This window comes from Ctenocephalides felis, unplaced genomic scaffold (assembly GCF_003426905.1).
Source record: "Ctenocephalides felis isolate EL2017-DRISC unplaced genomic scaffold, ASM342690v1 CF-g0.4_SCAFFOLD_01886, whole genome shotgun sequence".
NCBI lineage: Eukaryota > Metazoa > Arthropoda > Insecta > Siphonaptera > Pulicidae > Ctenocephalides > Ctenocephalides felis.
The window spans coordinates 88,647,259-88,665,808 of NW_020538040.1; the positions used below are offsets into that span (position 1 = coordinate 88,647,259).

Sequence of the window (18,550 nt, forward strand, 5' to 3'; positions counted from 1 at the left end):
CAAATGCTTATCGACAACAATTAGTCTGCTTAATCAAAGTTCTACTGTGTGTATATATATATATACATATATATATACATATACATATATATATATATATATTTATATATATATATATATATATAAGTATTTATATATATATATATATATATATATATATATAAGTATTTATATATATATGAATTCAATAGATAAGTCCTGGATTTTTTCAATATATTGATTGTTTCTTTTCCGAACAGTAAATCCAATAATAAAAAACAATTTGTTTTTTGAAGATGTTTAATAACGACTTTTCGGAACTAGATACGTTTCATCATCAGGTTTATTCTGTCAAAGACAATGTTTTTAAATCTATTGATTAACATTAATTAATGATGGTTATTACAGATTATTTAGAAAAATTATAAAGGAATGAATTATGTACCAGTGTAAAGAGTAATAAAAATTAACTAAAAAAGGTTTTATACAAAATTGAGAAGCAAAAATTATTTACCTGTAATAATTTATATATCCATATCACTAATATTTTTTGTTAAAAACACTCGATTTTTTCCCGAGGATATTTGTAAATGTTCTGACTTCACAAGACTTTAACACACTGTTATGGAGTTCTGTCGGCCAGATGTAAGGGATATGTACGGAATTTAGGCAAAAATAATTTTTTATGGCTCTTGTATTGGTAATTTACGAAAAATGAGAATGTATTGCTTCAGCAAATGTTGAGAAATATTATTATCTATATATACATGCACATACATATGCACACTTACATACACATAAATGCATATACACAAATACATATGCATATATCCATATATTCATGTACATACAATTATATACACGAACATATACGCAAGTACATGTATATAGAGTATATACAAAAACATACATATAAGCAAGCACATATATGAATGTGCATTATATTATGTATATATGTATATACATGTATATATACACACAAAATTATTAAAGGATTAATCCTTTTTAATTAGGTTTAAAAAATTTAGATACGAATCATGAATGATATTATGATCTGATCTTTTATTAACACAATTTGACAAATTCAATAAGATTAAACTGCTTTCAGAAAAAAGTCTTTCAAAAGTACAATCCTCTCTATATAAAATATTGGGTTCAAAGATAAGAACATGTGAATTTTCAATGGAATGTTGGACAAGAGTGCTTTGGAAACTTCGGCTTTTATGATGAATGACGCTTAATTCATGTTGTCTCATTCTGTTATGGATGTATTGTGATGTTTGGCCAATGTATTGTTTTTGACAATTTTTGCAAGAGATTGAATAAACTACAATATATATAAATATATATATATATATATATATATATATATATATATATATATTAGGGTGGTCCTTAAAATGGTCATTTTCGAATTTCCTTGCTCCCAGGGGCTCAAATGGTTTCAAATAGATAAAAAACAATTCTCTGAAAGTTTTAGCTCTTAATATTAACGTTTAGATAGAGCGCAATTCAATCAAAGTTTGTATGGGAAGAGCATGGAAAAATTTTTGAAAATTTAAAAAAAATGTTTTAGGTATAACTTAGCGACAAATGAATGAGTTTTATTCATTCATTTGTTCGCTAAATTACATCTAAAAAACATTTTTTAAATTTTTGAAAATTTTTCCATGCTATTTCCATACAAAACTTTGATTGAATTGCGCTCTATCTAAACGATAATATTAAGAGCTAAAACTTTCAGAAAATTGTTTTTTATCTATTTGGAACCATTTGAGCCCCTGGGAGCAAGGAAATTCGAAAATGACCATTTTAAGGACCACCCTAATATATATATATATATATATATGTATATCCATATATATAGGTGCATATTGATTTTAATGATATGTTACATATATGTATATGTAAGCTAAGTTTTAATGATCAGGTTTTAATAATTTGGATATTTTTAGAATCAACGCTCTAATGAATGCAAATGTGAAAATATTGCAATTAACAATAATTACAATTACAATGGATTTGGATATAGTGATTTTAACCTTTCAATAAACAAATTCTCCATTACTAATAGAAACCAAATTTTAACACAAATTTAAATATATTGCTCACGTCAATTCACACACATGAAGCATATTAATGTTTTAAAATCTAAATATTGAAATTAATTTAAAAAATATATATATATATTTAATTTTATATTGTTATTCAATATAGCAATATCATTTGTGTACAATATATACAAAACAAAGTATATTTAATTCATAGGTGCTCCCAGTTGCCTACTACAATACGTCGTTCTATTGTCACTAGCTTCGTGTTTACAGGCTTCAGGTATCTACAGGAGGTAAACATATAGTTTTTTTTTAAATGTCGCAAAATATAAAAAATTATTATTACCTTAGCTTGTTTACGATAACAAGGATTACAAAGCCGTACAGGGTTATATAAATTTTCAGTCGGTAAAGGTGCAAAGTTTTCAGCACAGTCAGCACAGAAAATGCATCCACAGCTTCTGCATACAGAATATGTAATGTCAGCAAGATCAAAAATAAGTACAAGGATTTAGAAATATTTAGATTTAAAAATAAGTAAATAAATAAATTTCAATCAAAAATTAAAATACACTAATTTGAGAAATTACTGCACATTTTCTTAAATCAATTGGCACATTGGCATTGGATATATATATGGGTAATATAAATTATGCCATCTAAAAAAAATATAATAGGATAACCTGCAATGATGCTTCCGCCGGCCTATCCAGAATTGGCCATCACATCCAGTGCAACGTGAGACCGCATGATCAGGAACCCATAACACACTTGCAGAATTTGACATGCCATGAATTGTAGCCACTCGCTCTTCAACTGCTTCCCAGGAACAATCAGAAGCAGCTGAAGCACACACACTGTCTGTCAGTGAGCTCTAAAACATATGAATATATTTTTAGAAAATTTTGTTACTCCATAATACACATTAGAAGTATTCTTCAAATAATTAATTATATCAAAATATATTAACCTATTGATGAATAGCTTAGAATTAATAAAGCTGCCAAATATAAAATATTATATTCAAGAAAACGTCTAGCTACTATTAATTTCATACAAAAACAATTTAAACATGTCAAACACATAATATAAATAATGTTAAAAAATAATAAATAGTAATAATCATAATAATACTTTATCAGTTTTTTTCCATCTGAAATATATAATTATATAAGCATATGTGTATACAGTAGAACCTCAATTAACCAGACTAATTGTTGTCGATGGACATTCGGATAATCGAAAATCCGGATAATCAATGTATGATGAATAATGTTGTGTATTTATTAAAAATAACAATTACATACATAGATATCAACGAAAAACAATGTTTATTAAAAAATTAACACTTCCTTATGCATGTACATATATTTTTTCTTCGATTACATTACATACATGTACTAAATTGCAGCATTAATCATGCTAAAATTCGAATTGTAGGTATGTACATACATATAAATTGGTCGCGGTTGGGAGTCCGGATAATCGCGAATCCGTATAACTGAAGTCCGGATAATCGAGGCTATACTGTATATAGAAAAAAAAAATTTATAAATGAAGAGTGCACTCATAAATTTTATAAAAATTATGAGTAAAGTGACCATATAAAATTACTTTTAAAATGCGTAATAAGTTCCAAATAAAAAAAAATGGCTACAATTCATGTAAAGATTGTACTGTGTGTTGTAATAACTTTATATGATTAATTGCATTAAAAATATCAAGAGGACAAGAAATTTAATACATCGATGACAGTGTTCGTAATTTCAACACTTTCTTGATTCCTTCTTGCTAACACTGTTTCATGTTCCTTATATTAATTGTATTAAGTGATAAGAAACCTTTGAAAATATGTTTCAAAGTGCAGGTACCGCTAAAGTGGCATATAGAAAGGAAAATAGTATTTAGAATGCCATCATAACACCCTGCTAATATAAATATATATATATATATATATATATATATATGTGTCTGTGTATGTGTGCGCGTGTGTATTTATTCTTGAACCAATTTCACATAAAATATGGCCGTCATTCTTATTCATAAAACCATTGAGATGGTAACATAAGAATACGAAGAATCCCAAGTGCTGAAAATATTTATTATTATAGCCTTTTGCCAGAAATGTATATTGTATTATGACTGATTAAAATAACCCATATTTAAGTTAACAAAATCATGCCAGAATTGAACCAATTCTTCATGAATTTCTAAGGAATATCATATTAACCACGTTATCATGTTAGTTAGGTAAACATTTTCTTTCGTAATAGCACACTTATTAGTAATAACATTGTTATTACAACATTAACTAACCCTGCCCCTCTCGGGTGAAGGTTCAGGAGAAAATGCGATCCTAAAGTGACAGCTCATATCCCACTGTGTTACACATTCATCAGTACCTTTACTCTAAAATTTTAAATCCTCATTGAATTAAATAAAAACAAGCATATTGATTTTGCAAGCATAAAATAACTGATTTAATATTTTGAAATTGTAATATATAGTTCAAGTTCTAAAAAAATATCTTATGTCCTACATAGGGTAGAAGTAGAGTCAAAAGAATTTACATTTCTATCAAAGAATATTTCATATAAAAAATATATGAAGTTTCCAAATTGCAGGTATGCAATATTTAATTATTTTATATAACTATTTGATATTAAAGATAATTTCGTTTTTACAATCACCAAATTACTTTTTCTCTTTTCAATCTTAGTTTCAAAATAAACTTTCAAAATTATGTTCAAGTAAATATGCCAATCAGATTCAATTCTCTCTCTAATACATTTTGAAAGTTGGTTAAAAATTACCGTTTCTTCTGGTCGGTTTTCTTCGCCAAATTGTAATACATTAAGATCCGCTAAACGTAACCCATGACATCGTTGACATTCTTGTTTAACTAATGCCTGTCGAGTTCCATTCAATTCTCTTTTCAAAGCTTCTTCTCGTAACTAGAAAAATATTTGATATGCTTAAAATGCATTTTTATGAATGCTTTATTTTAAAATATTCATATACTGATCATTGAATCATATGGTGACTTAATATTCTTAAATTTTAATTGTATAGTAATATTATTAGATAGATCAGAAAAATTAAATCTAATTTTTAAAACCCCACCTTATGTTCATACACAAGCTGTTGAAGCCTTAATCCTTCTTCACTAATACCATGACACAAGCCATCAACTTTTTCGAGTGCTCCGGCAGAACAAAGTGGTGTATTCTCTACTGTTGGGGATATAGATAGTGGCGTTATATTTTGAAGTTGTGCAGCCCTAGGTGCGCCTGAATAGTCACTAAAATTAAGATTCAGTTTAATTAAATTATGCCATAATTTATTTGTATATTTAATATTCTGTATAATCAACCCAATTTTTTCAATTCGTAAACCATAATAACCATATATAGCACTATTTGTAATATACATACATTTTTTTTGAATTTCTGCAGTAAATCGGTTTTTGTGAAGCAATTTCATCATCTTCTTTTGAATTTGCATTATTATGAAATATACAATTTTGTGCTGTGCTTTGACCAGTGTCACATGTGAATTGTTGGGAAGGGACTAATGTATCTGTGCTTGATTCTATTGATGGAAAACACATTTTTGAATTTACAATGCTCGAACATACGTCACTTTCATTAGATTTTTCACCTAAATCATGAAAGTTTTTGTTTTACCTCAAATGTAAAAGAGTATAATTTAATTTTTACACTTAAATTACTTACATTCTCCTTCATTAAAATTAAGATCTCCTTGATCTGAATTAGAATTCTCTATAGTATTTGAAATATCATATTTATCACAAGTTGAAGAATTGCAGATATTGTCTTTAATATCTGTATCACATTTATCAATACTTAAATCTATATTTACTGTCTGCCCATTTGGTATTTTATTTAAGTCGTTAATGCAACTGTTGTACTCTAAATTATTAAAATTATCTGAATTTGTCACAGCTTCATTTTCCAAATTATTACTTTTATTAAGGTCTACTAACTTAGGATTTGATTCATCATCAATTTTATAATGATCTGTGTAATTATACTGTGACTGGATGTCTATAAAATTTGAAGTCTCTTTCGAGCTCAATACATATGAATCTGATTCTGATTCACATTTTTCAGAACCATCAATTGATTCATCATTTAGTGTGATTTCACTCATTTTTCTAGAATTAAAATACTTGTATAAATTTTATGTAATACAACATATTGTTATTATTTTCAATTATTTGATTCTAACATAGTGTCCAGAGAAACACTAGGATCACTTGAGCGTCTAACTGAAGGCGTTTGTAAAATTGTTGCTGCACCAGCAGTCAGAAGATCCCCATATGATCTTGTTTTTGTCATGAGACCTAAACATTAACAAAAAATTATTTACTTTGAGAAAGTTCTTTACTTACTGTATATAGTTATTTCAGACTATTTTTAATAAAAATAAAATTTGCCACTAAAAGACAATTTTCATATGACATACCCGTTTCAACATCTAAATCTAAACCTTGATTTGCAGAGGAATCACTCCTGCACCCATCTTGTCCACTTAAATAAACTTCAGCCCAGAGAACTAAATCTCTGACATTATGCTGTGGCCAAAGTACAGATTCACGTTGTCCAGTATACAAATGATTGCGAAATGCAGGATTTGCTAGAAATGCCCACACTGAAAATGTTCTCTCATATATACTATACTTTGATCTCTCTCTATCACTATTACACAAGAAGGTGCCAAATAAGCAACTATGAGAATGTTGGGCCAGTTTAATCTGTAAAAAAATTATATAATGTTACCTATCTTTGAATTTTCTGTAATAAAAACAAGTAATTACTTACAAGATAAGGCATTGAAAATTCAAAACTACAAGGAAATTGTCTAACTAGCTGATGAACAACATCTAGCCACTGTAAAAATACTGGACAACGTTCATTTAAATCTGGGATTGAACCAGGCTGGTGACCTCCTCTATCAGCAAACTTGTGACCAAAACTTAGCCATTCTCTTTCCACCAATGTGCGAAAACCCTGTAAATGAATTTCATTATACTGATGGGTCACTTTAAAGCATTAACTAATTACAGTTAATACAACCATAATTTAAGCTATATAGCACATTCTTCCAATGAAAAAAATACTTAAAGTTATAAAAAATGTGACGTTTGAATTTTTTCAAATGCACATGCATTCAAAACTATGTGGACCATCAATCACTGAATAGTAATCACAATTCTAATTTAAAATTTATTTCACATACATTTATTATTATGACTATTATAAGTAATAAGTAAAATTTATATTAAATTTTGCTCACTTCTCTGGTTCGGTAATATGGGTCTAAACAAAGTTGCGCAGTGGCAACTATCTGTGGCGTACGATCCCATCCATCAGAACAATGGACCAACACTGGCCTACCGGCATTATGAACAGCTTTAACAACTGTTAAACTGGCACGCATCAATCCAGAAAGATGTTGAAGCCAGTGTGTGCGTTCCAGTAATGTTAACCAACTAAATACATAATAAAAGGTAATTAAAAAAATTAACGTACTTTACATAATTTGAATGATGACAGAAAAAAATAGAGGAAGGGGTGCTAGAAAAAAATGGCATGCGAGCGCTGAAGTCCCTAGTACCAGTATATATATATATATATATATATATATATATATATATATATATATATATATAGAGATGGGCTTATTATATCCGAAGCCGGATCGACTCGGATTTGACTCCGCTTCATGGGGGAGTTATATCCGCTAAACAACTCCACGACTCCGACAATTTTGAAACCGAAATACTCGAAACAAATGTGTTCTATAGTATGCTGTTTATGTATCTAAGAATTTGTCAAATCTCATTAATTATTTTAAATAAAAATTTATGAATAATTATCAATAAAATAATTTTTCTAAAAAATTCACGAATAAATGACGAATTGTAAAATTTTTTGGTCGACCAGATGATGGACTCAGTGTTTATCATTTTTAGCAGTGTTGACCAAAGTAAAAACGCAAAAATTGAGAATCAAATTCAATTTAATGATTTCCGTTTGATGAGAAAATAATTGATTTTTTGGATTAATTTTATATAAAAATTATGTAGCAAACTTCGTAATAAAAGCAAAACATAATACTTCTGCTTTCAAAATTTTTCTTCTGCTATTTCCATTTGAGAATTAATATTATATCGCGTAGTTCGATTAGCATATTATTACTTTTACATAATTATATAATTGTGTAAAAGTAATAATATAATACTGAATATTTTTTACTGCTTAAATACTAATGATATCACTGATAAATTTTGTACTCTAAAGTGTTGTTATTTCAGGCTATGGAAAAACAAGATTTAATAAATGTATTTCGTTTCGTATATTTTTCGGTATATTTACGGACAACGATTGTCGTAGTTAGAAATATGACCTCTTACTATTCAATAAATTATACATTTGAGTTATTCACGAATACAATTTCATTGTTCTGTATCTTTAAAGTAACATTTTTGTATTTTCTGGAAAATACACAATGGTATTTAATTTGACTTTTATACCTAAAAAAGGCCGTAAAACTGCCTGCGAGACAACAAAGTGACCGTTTCCTTCCCAAAGCAAAAACGACAAAAACACTAAATGCCTGTACGAGTTAACAGATTTAATACCAGTTTAAGAAAGTCGGATATGACAAATCCTGTGAAACAACTCCACTCGGATTCACTCCGAGGAAAGAGTTGTATCGGAGTGATAACTCCGGAGTGAGTTACCCATCTCTAATATATATATATATATATATATATATATATACGAGGTCTGTTCAAAAAGTACCCGGAATTTTCGTTTTTTCGTAAAAATATTTATTTATTCGTCTACATTAATGTGGTCCCCTTCAAAGTAGTCCCCCCCAGATATAATACACTTATGCCAGCGTTTTTTCCAATTTTCGAAGCACCCTTGATATTCACTTTTTGATATGTCCTTGAGCACTCAGCGATTTTCTTCAATCGAGGAAAACCGCCGTCCTTTCATGGGTCTCTTCAACTTTGGGAATAGGAAAAAGTCACACGGAGCCATATCTGGTGAATTTTTGCACTTTGCAACACTTTATTTCATTTTTTACGCAAAATTTAATACAAATTCTTTGACTTTTTTAATTCTTCCATTGTAAAAATCGCCGAGCTCAGAAAAACACGTCGAACCTTAGCGACTACCACAGACAAAGTAAACAGTGAATATAGCTGAAAATTTCATCATACTTTAGGGGCATGTATACCAACACAATAAAAAAAAATTTTTGACAATCAGACACTCCAGACCCGCGAAATTTAATTATTAGTAATTCCGGGTACTTTTTGAACACACCTCGTATATATATATATATATATATATATATATATATATATATATATATATATATATATATATATATATATATATATATATATATATATATATATATATATATATATATATATATATATAATTCCATAACCTGAGTTAAACATCAACTTGCCGTTGCCATTTCACATCGCAGTGCTAAAATGAGCTATTTTCATTCAAATTCAAATTGGAAACATATTTTTAATCTACATTTTCAAGTAAAAATTGATATCGCTACTGCATGATATCAGGTTATCCAGAGCAATAGAAGGATATTTTTAGTCGAGTCTGTATACGAAAACCACTCCAATACTTCAGAATTTCATAAAAAAAAATGGATACACTTTCCAAATGTTACAAATTTTGTAAGTAACATACAAACATTGTATGTTTGGCTAATATAAATTAATTAATAAAGAATATATTTCAATTCATTCTGATATTAATATATTTTCTACTTACTTAGCGCAATCTGCAGGCATTGCACATAAATTCCTAAGAGACATAAAACTCTTTCGTATGACATGTATGTTCCCCAATGACATAAACTGGATCTCAGCGTTATAATATTCAGGGCATTCACAACCACCACCTCGTGCTCTATTGGTTACAGCCGATGTATAAGAACGAGCATCCACAATTAACACTTTCTACAATGGATCAATGAATATAATAAATAATAGCTTATAAAAAAACAATTTACTTAATTACAGTAATATAATTGACAGGTTAATGTTTCATAAGAGAGTAAATAAATTTCAATTATGGTTTCAATATTAAATAGTTTTATAAATGTTGTATTTATGTTTGGAATGTAGATGATCAGTTCACCTAACACTGAATACTAAAGCAATTACAATCAAATATTATAATAATTGTATTACAGTACAACAAAATGTAAATAAAAATTGCCCTTAAAATATACATTGCGCCAAAATAACCTAATATTTCTGTGATTAAACATTTTTACCTTAACTTGTTGAAGGGATACTTGTTGAAGGCCTTCAACATGAGTTGCATCAGGACTGGAAGGAGGTGGTGTCCCACTTTTCGAATTGCTTTCATCATAACCAACACCATTCGTATAATGACTAACATCCCCATTTACACGGTTTGTTACTGTTGAATTGGCAGCATTTTCACGAACTATTGTTTTTCAATAGTTAAATTCAAACAGATATTTTCAATTGGAATAATATAATAATAATAAATTATTATATATATAAATATATATATATATATATATATATATATATATATATATATGATAGTTTTGTCGACGTTGATACAAATTTTTGTAATTTTAATTTTTAATCTTTTTTTAATTCGACAGTTGGGCTGCAAAAATATTACAAATATATATATATATATATATATATATATATATTTGACATTTTTAAAATTATTATTGTTTTCCTACAGTAGTAACATGTGATTGTTGTGTTAGTGGTGATAATAACATGTGTTTTTTCCTGATCTGGTGTGTATAATTTGGTTCTTTTAATTAATTTTTCTAATGTAATATTTTTAATTCTTAAACTTTTCCTTATATTGTAAGTTTCTTTTAGCTGAATGATGAGATACATCTAGTCTCAAAACGTATACAAAATTTTTAAAATAAACTTCTATTCGACGCATTGGCTGTTTTAAACAATTCAATATGTTTCAACATCTAAAAAAAAAAATCCTCAATATAAACATAATATATATATATATATATATATATATATATACATATATAAAGTGGTGTTGCACTAATAATTTTCTTTACGGGAACGCTAAAATTAAGAAATCGGTTCTCATGTTTGTTCAGGTTCCGTTCGAAAAGGAAAGAAAAATCATTACAAAACCTATTTTGTGCATATATATGTATGTTTATCATAATAATAGAAATGCTTAATAAAAAATAGTTAAATTATAAATTATCACTTCAAAATCATTTTTTCTCATATCAAATCATTTTCTGTAAGTACAGGTTTTTAAAAATGTTTTTTTTTGCCAGCACGTTCCGACTTGACAACACCACTGTATATATATATATAGATAGAATTTTGTGAATTTTGAGAGTTAAAAAAAAGCATCAACAAACACTGGAAACATATCACATTGATGGAAATATCTTAGCCAAGATTTAAGAATTACAAATTTTTAAGAATTACAAACAAATTATAATTTTTAAGAGCGAAAGTTCATCAAACATTTGCCTCTCTAAGCCTTAAAATATTTAATCAAAACATTTTAAAACTTTTTTTTGCATGTTTGATTTTTTTATTTTGTACCCTGGAAATATTACATATAAATTACCATTCTGGTTTTATGGTTTCTGTCTTCACATATTTTTAAGTTTGTCTAAAATACCACTTTAAATTATATTTGTAAAATTAGTTGTTACCTTGGTTACTATTGTTAACCCAATGTCCATGGTCAAATGCACAAGCATCAGCCACAGCTTTCATAAGTTCTTCATCTTCTGAAGAACGCCACCCCAGCCAACCAACTTCCGGTTGACTGCATCTTGCAATCACTGCACCATTGCCTCGGTGCCTAAAATTGCAAAAAATTTAATATACTTCAAAGTCTTCCTTCATATCTGACAAATGTTCAACAATAGATTAATATCATAGGCTGGCTCTGCATTTTGCAAGTAGAAATAATGAAACAAACAAACTTCGCCAAAAACATGAAAAACAAAAATTTATTTTAAACCGGACCAAATTTCATCTGCTATTACTACTAACAGCACACAATCTTCATCATATGTATCTATATCAAACTATTTGTGTCGCTGTACTAGTTTCATTTGATTTTCATGTTAACCGTAAACAATAAAAAAAACTATGAAAATGTAATTGAACTATCAATTATATAGACATATAGCACATAAATCTATTTGTAGATAAATTGAAGCAGTACCTCCAAACCACAGCAGGAATTCGACGTGAACTTCTGAATTTGGCGACAGTTTCCAATGTATCATCTGATATGCATGCAGGAACCAGAAGTTGTCTTGGGTAGGATTGGCAAAGTAAATGATCAGAATTAGCTTTCGATATGCGCCATGCACCGCGTAAATCAAATTGAAGTCTGTCCACCTAAAAGATTAATTCATGTAATCAAATATGAATGTATTTCATTGTTCAAAAAATCGACAACATTAATTTATGTAGTCAACAACGTTGAGCTGGGGGTTGGTCCATAGAAACCGACAGTGAACTTTTTGTTTGACGAGGGTCGGCACTAGAATTTGAATTGTCTGTGCATTGATTGAATGATCTGTGTGATCAACAGTATTAAAGTCAAAAAATAAACAATAAAGTTAAAAAATAAAATTAGTCTTAATGAAATATGGTTAAACATGACTTTAATGAAACTTGTTGAAATATTTTGAACAAAGGTGTGGTACGTGGTAAACGTTGCCGACCGTTCTCCCTTCCGGCTGAACCGCGCCGGGTAAAGTTAAAATACAAAATATTATAAAAAAAAAGGTTGAAAAAGGATTAGAAAAAAAAAAATTATAAATAATATTAGAAATCATTATAAATAATATTACATATATATATATATATATATATATTTATTTAGGAATATGAACACACAACATTCTTTTTTGCACTAATTTATTAAATAATAATTTTACAAACGTTTCGAGAACAGATAACACATAATGCTAATTTAGGTTTGCATATTTTAGATTTTAAATTATAACACACTGATGATGAGACAAACCTAGTCTCGAAACGTTTGTATAATTATTATTTAATATATTCGTACAAAAAAGAGTATTGTTTGTTCATATTTCCAAATTAATAACTATCTATACACTCAGAATACATTTATTATATATATATATATATATATATATATATATATATATATATATAATTATTTTTCAGATGGTGATAAATATGTGAATTAAACTTAACATTTTTATTATCCAAATAAGCAAAAAAAAATTGTCTCTTCCTCAGCAGAACAAAGCTACCAAAAATTATAAAAAGAAATATGTAAATTTATCACAAAATCAGCAACAAAAATATTACAAAGACAAAACTAGAGTTGAAATATTACATTACATTATAAGTAAGGCTAACATATGCATGGTTGTATATAAACTACATATATATGTTTAATTGTATGTGTACTGCTTTGCAACTATTTTCTATTTCATATACCGTGAATTATGCACTTTTTTTTCGAATGGTAAACATAAAATACACTACACTCATTTAGTACAGTGTCAAGCATTGAAAGATAAAGTTGGTGTTTTGTTTAAAAAAATAAATACCATTTATAATAAAAATTTAATAATGTGTTCGAAATTGCACTAAAGATTAGGCATACCATGATCTAGAAACGACTATAATTTATAAATTAAGGTGTGTGCAAAGAAACTGAGCGCAGTGTGTTCATATTTAACATTTAATATTCGTTACACATTACAAAATAACAACATATATACAATGGTACCCCGCCTTACGAGCTTAATTCGTTCAGAAACCAAACTCATGTCGAATCTCACATATCTCCAAACAAATAAACTGTATTAATACCGTGAAATGCCATTAATTCGTTACTGCACAGTGTTTTTATCATTAATGAAATGAAATAAAACATTTATTGCTCAGATAACATACATATTCTGCAAAAATAGAGCAATTTACTGAATAAAAAATAACTAATTATGGTTATATTATATTATATTATATTAGTTTTTGTGTTTGAAAAAACTATCCAATGAACATCGTTTTATTTTTCTTACACTTATTATATTTCAAAAATTAGTTAGACATGTTTCATCTAACAACTCTGATTTTTATCCACAATTAATATTAACGAATTGAAATTTTTAACTCTAAAATAATTTACTTTAAAACTTGTATGATAGTTAAATGTGACTTAACATACGATAATCTTTCTTACTAGAAATATTAGATGAATATGTTTCATTCGCACCGCCATAAGTTTACGTTACGCCTCTCACTTGCACGTTCTCGAATGCGCTAGAGGCGGCTCGTTGCTTGGTGACTATCGGCATCGCTCTTTTAGCGGCTCGTATCATAAATTTTGCTCGTATAAAAAAGCAAACGAGTCGCATCTTCGACAATTCGTGTCATGTTTTATTTAAAAATCGACGCTCTGCAAAACAGATTTTTATAATTTGTTTTGAGAGCGTCGAATTTTGAATAAAACTTATTCATTTGTTCGCTAAGTTATATCTAAAAAATTTTGAAAATTTTCCCATGCTATTTACATACAAAACTTTGATTGAATTGCGCACTATCTAAGGCAATATTAGGAGCAAAAATTTTTGAAAATTCTCTCATCTTGTGATAATAATGCTTCATTATCTTTTGTATTTTGTTCTTTAAAATAGTTATTGCAATCCATCTTTTTTGCAAATTATTTCTACTTCTTCAACAAACTATTATTGTTAATTCGCAGTCTCTTCGAAAGATTACTTTTGCTAGTTTTTTTGTAAGTCATTACTGGCGTGTTGTAAAGTTTCAGAACAGAAACTTACATTTTTAAACAATGAAAGAAAGAAATCTGCAGATTTTCATGAAAATGATTTAGTTGATCATATTTATCAAAATCTAACTATTAAACTTACACATCATGCACACAATACAAGTAGTATCAACAACAAACAAAAAACGATATAAATATAAATACAAAAAATCCAAATTCAAATTTTCGATGAAGAATGTATAATCTGAATTAGTGCGCTCGTTGGGAGCCCTCTTTTCTCGGGGGCGCCGTATTTTTGATACTGCTGATACGCCCCTATATATATATATATATATATATATATATATATATATATATATATATATATATATATATTGATAAAATCATAAAAAAATCTCTTTTGACCAGAATGACATGACAAAAAAGAAAATGCCCTCAAGGCCTGAATTCTATTAGTTTTAAAAATATACATAATATTATATGACTACTTGCCTCATCCTGAAAATCATCATTTGAAAACCGACTCGCACGCTTTAGCATAGGCAGCCATTCGTTTAAAGTTTCATTATACTGTGTAGCAGGAACTTCTGTATGTGAAAGATCGCCTTGTTTTTGTTGTCGTATTACATGCGCCACCCATGCATGAAATGGGAAGGCAAAATAACCTTCTAGATTTGATGGTGGATTGATGGCTGACGTAATACGTCTGTGCCAATCAGCACATTGTTCATTTGAATCAAATGAACACCTATTTGAAAAATAAATGATTTTAATTATTTCTGTATATATATATATATATATATATATATATATATATATGTGTGTATATTTATTCTGATAATCGGATAATCTAACATCTGGATAATCGAATGTATAAACAATAATGTTGTGTATTTATGAAAAATTACTAATACATACATAGAAATCAGCAAAAATAATGTTTATTAGAAATTTGAAACTTTCTTATGTATATATACATATATATTTTCTTAGATTACAACATTACATACATATACTAAACTGCAGCATTAATCATGCAAAAATTTGAATTTTAGGTATGTATATATATGTATATACATACCTACATATAAATCGGTCGCGGTTGGTAGTCCGAATAATCGCGAATTCGTAAAACTGAGGTGCAGATAAACGAGGTTCTACTGTGTGTGTGTGTATATGTATATGTATATATATATATATATATATATATATATAAATTCAAATGTTTGAATTTTTTCGATAGTTTTGAAAATAACGTGTTTACATATGTTACTTACTTTACAACACGAGCATCTTTACAGTAAACTATCATTTGGAACATATCCCGCACTTCTACTAAATCAATAAGTCCAAGAGGTAGGCTACGTTCTTCTGAGCCTGCATATGTCTTCTCAGATATATGTACACGATAATTAGATAAGGTAATTAACCCATCTTGTGTACGACCCACATTTCTAACAGATTCACCATATACTGCAATTGTTAAAAAGATATATAGAAAAATTATTGATAGTATAGTATTAAAAACAAATAATTATTATTATATAAAGTTCAGCAGTGCATATTTAATATATACATAGCACATAAACAAGATAATTCTGAAAAGTAGAAGTTTGAAACCAGTTAATACAGATAGGAAATATGAATGATTCAGTATTGAAGAATTTGATTCAAATGATTTGCAAGAATATTTCACAGTCTACAAAATATTTATTCGATACTACAGTGATAAATTAATTAATTAAATTAAAAATCAATTTGTTAAAATTATATACAATTTCAAATAATAGTTCATAAAATACTACTTGTTGAATGGTTTATTTTTTATTTTATGTATAATAATCCCGAGTTTATAAATAAACTTACATGGTGTAAATGGTACTTGTAACTCTGGTTCTTCCAGAGAGACGGCACCAATGGGGAATAACTCCTTTGCGCTTACCACACACAAAGAAGGATGTTCTCCTTCCATGTCTTCAATTGTGTGGATTCTATTGAAAAATAATTTTATTATAATCATCATTCATAAAAAGAAATTGTTGCATTTTATAAATATATAAATTATTAAATACATTTAAAAATCATGTGTAAGAAAAATAATTTACAACTGCCTGCTTGCTAAACAAAGGTTCTTTTGAAATCTATAACATTGCATAGCCAACAATAATCACCTCTTGAGAAATGTAACATATTTTTATGTATAAACTTCATATCAATTATTTCTCAAATGAATAAGATTGACATTTAATTTTTTGCAAATTTTTGATTGCGCAATTTTAGAAATTAGCGTACTTGACATTCGAATATATTGATAGTAAACATATTTTATTTTGAACAAATGTAAAAAATAACATTAATTTTGAAGGGTTTTCAAAAAGTAGACAACAAAAGTAGTACTTTCACATTTTTGAAGTTTAAAAAACGTTTTTTTATTTACATAAAATGTATTGAAAAATATAATAAAGCTGCTTAGTTTTGTTTCAGAGGCAATTTACCCCGCACAATAAAAAATTATACCTAAACGCAATTGTAATATGAGCAATACCCCGCATACGTATAATCATTATAGTGTCCATTTGTTTACAATTACAATTTCTTAACGTATCATAGTTTATAATAGATTTCATAAAAACATATTTATTATCAATTGTTTGAAAAATTATATATATGTATGCACACACATTTACATATGATTCAAAATTCAGTGCAATAAATGTTTGCACCAAAAAATGACATTACCATCTGATTTAGCCAATTAGCAACATGTTAAATAAACCAGTTTCTTTATTTTTGCTGTAATAATTCTTTACAAATACGCCAAAGAGTTTAAAATTATAATGAGCATGATTTAGAAATGTCAACAACACGACCTTGAATAAAATAACTCAAAACAATCAAATATAATATAAATTTGTTTAGATAAATATGGAACAATCTGAATATTATCAATATAGCAATAAGATTATATCTGTACAAACATTAATAAGTTCTAATGTTCAACATATAATAAATAAAGTAAAAGTTTTTCTCTTTACTATGGTTCCATCTGTTCAACATAGCCATATAAAAACCACTACCGTGTTCTATATACGCGGCCACAAAATATTGCAAAAATATATCGCATAGCTTCTTATTACTCAAGAAAATGTGTTTGTAAATAATGATCCGTCAAAATTATAAACAAATGCAAAAAATGTTCTCACCAATCTCCGCTAGTGGTAAAACCGAACACTTAAATTATTCGCACATCTTTAGTTTCCACTGGTCAACAAAGTATATATTACGTGCAAATTTTCCAGTCAAAATCTTAGATAAAAAATATATAAAGCAACACGGGAATTAATTCAGTACAATCACACGTAACACCCAATATACATGACAAACATTGTCTTATATTGTCATTGATTTGATTGTCACTTCTCAATTCTCATTGCTGTTTATACGTCGCACGGTGTTACCACATGACAAATTATGTATTTTCTTAAAGCCGGTGACCATCCGGTGATGACAACAAGGTTTCGACATGGTTTCGACCCTAGATGAAAGACGCCATATTTTGACAGTACTGCAGCAGGAACATGGCAGGAACCATGCAGGAAGGAACCATGTACATTTATTTATGATATCAGGAACGTTGCAAACTGAAAATTTTACAAATTTCTCATA

General features: G+C 28.0%; 1 protein-coding gene across 2 annotated transcripts; it reads right to left on the minus strand.

The window, feature by feature from the left end:
- Window positions 1-2,208: 2,208 nt before the first annotated feature.
- Window positions 2,209-18,303, minus strand: LOC113377768 (myotubularin-related protein 3). Of its 2 annotated transcripts, none has more exons than XM_026618189.1 (19): window positions 18,088-18,301; window positions 16,751-16,875; window positions 16,162-16,357; window positions 15,377-15,632; window positions 12,329-12,507; window positions 11,808-11,959; window positions 10,386-10,561; window positions 9,878-10,065; window positions 7,353-7,548; window positions 6,878-7,066; window positions 6,522-6,810; window positions 6,285-6,399; window positions 5,768-6,210; window positions 5,468-5,693; window positions 5,157-5,334; window positions 4,847-4,987; window positions 2,717-2,907; window positions 2,380-2,494; window positions 2,209-2,317 (listed from the first exon to the last, which is right to left on the minus strand). In XM_026618189.1, the coding sequence occupies exons 2-19, from the start codon at window positions 16,854-16,856 to the stop codon at window positions 2,237-2,239; spliced, it is 3,417 nt and encodes a 1,138-aa protein (XP_026473974.1). In that variant the 5' UTR covers window positions 16,857-16,875; window positions 18,088-18,301; the 3' UTR covers window positions 2,209-2,236. The 2 variants fall into 2 exon arrangements, 1 of the variants encoding a protein (XP_026473974.1); XR_003367115.1 differs by having other exon boundaries at window positions 2,304-2,317; window positions 2,721-2,907; window positions 18,088-18,303.
- Between the last annotated feature and the right edge of the window lie 247 nt (window positions 18,304-18,550).

Bases quoted from the DNA above. Each gene is read 5' to 3' on its own strand.
- LOC113377768 (XM_026618189.1), bottom strand. From the start codon at position 16,856: ATGGAAGGAGAACATCCTTCTTTGTGTGTGGTAAGCGCAAAGGAGTTA. The intron at 16,358-16,750 runs GTAAGTTTATTT...TAACAATTGCAG, and splicing joins ACAAGTACCATTTACACCAT to TATATGGTGAATCTGTTAGA. The intron at 2,495-2,716 runs GTTATCCTATTA...TTCTGTATGCAG, and splicing joins CGGCGGAAGCATCATTGCAG to AAGCTGTGGATGCATTTTCT.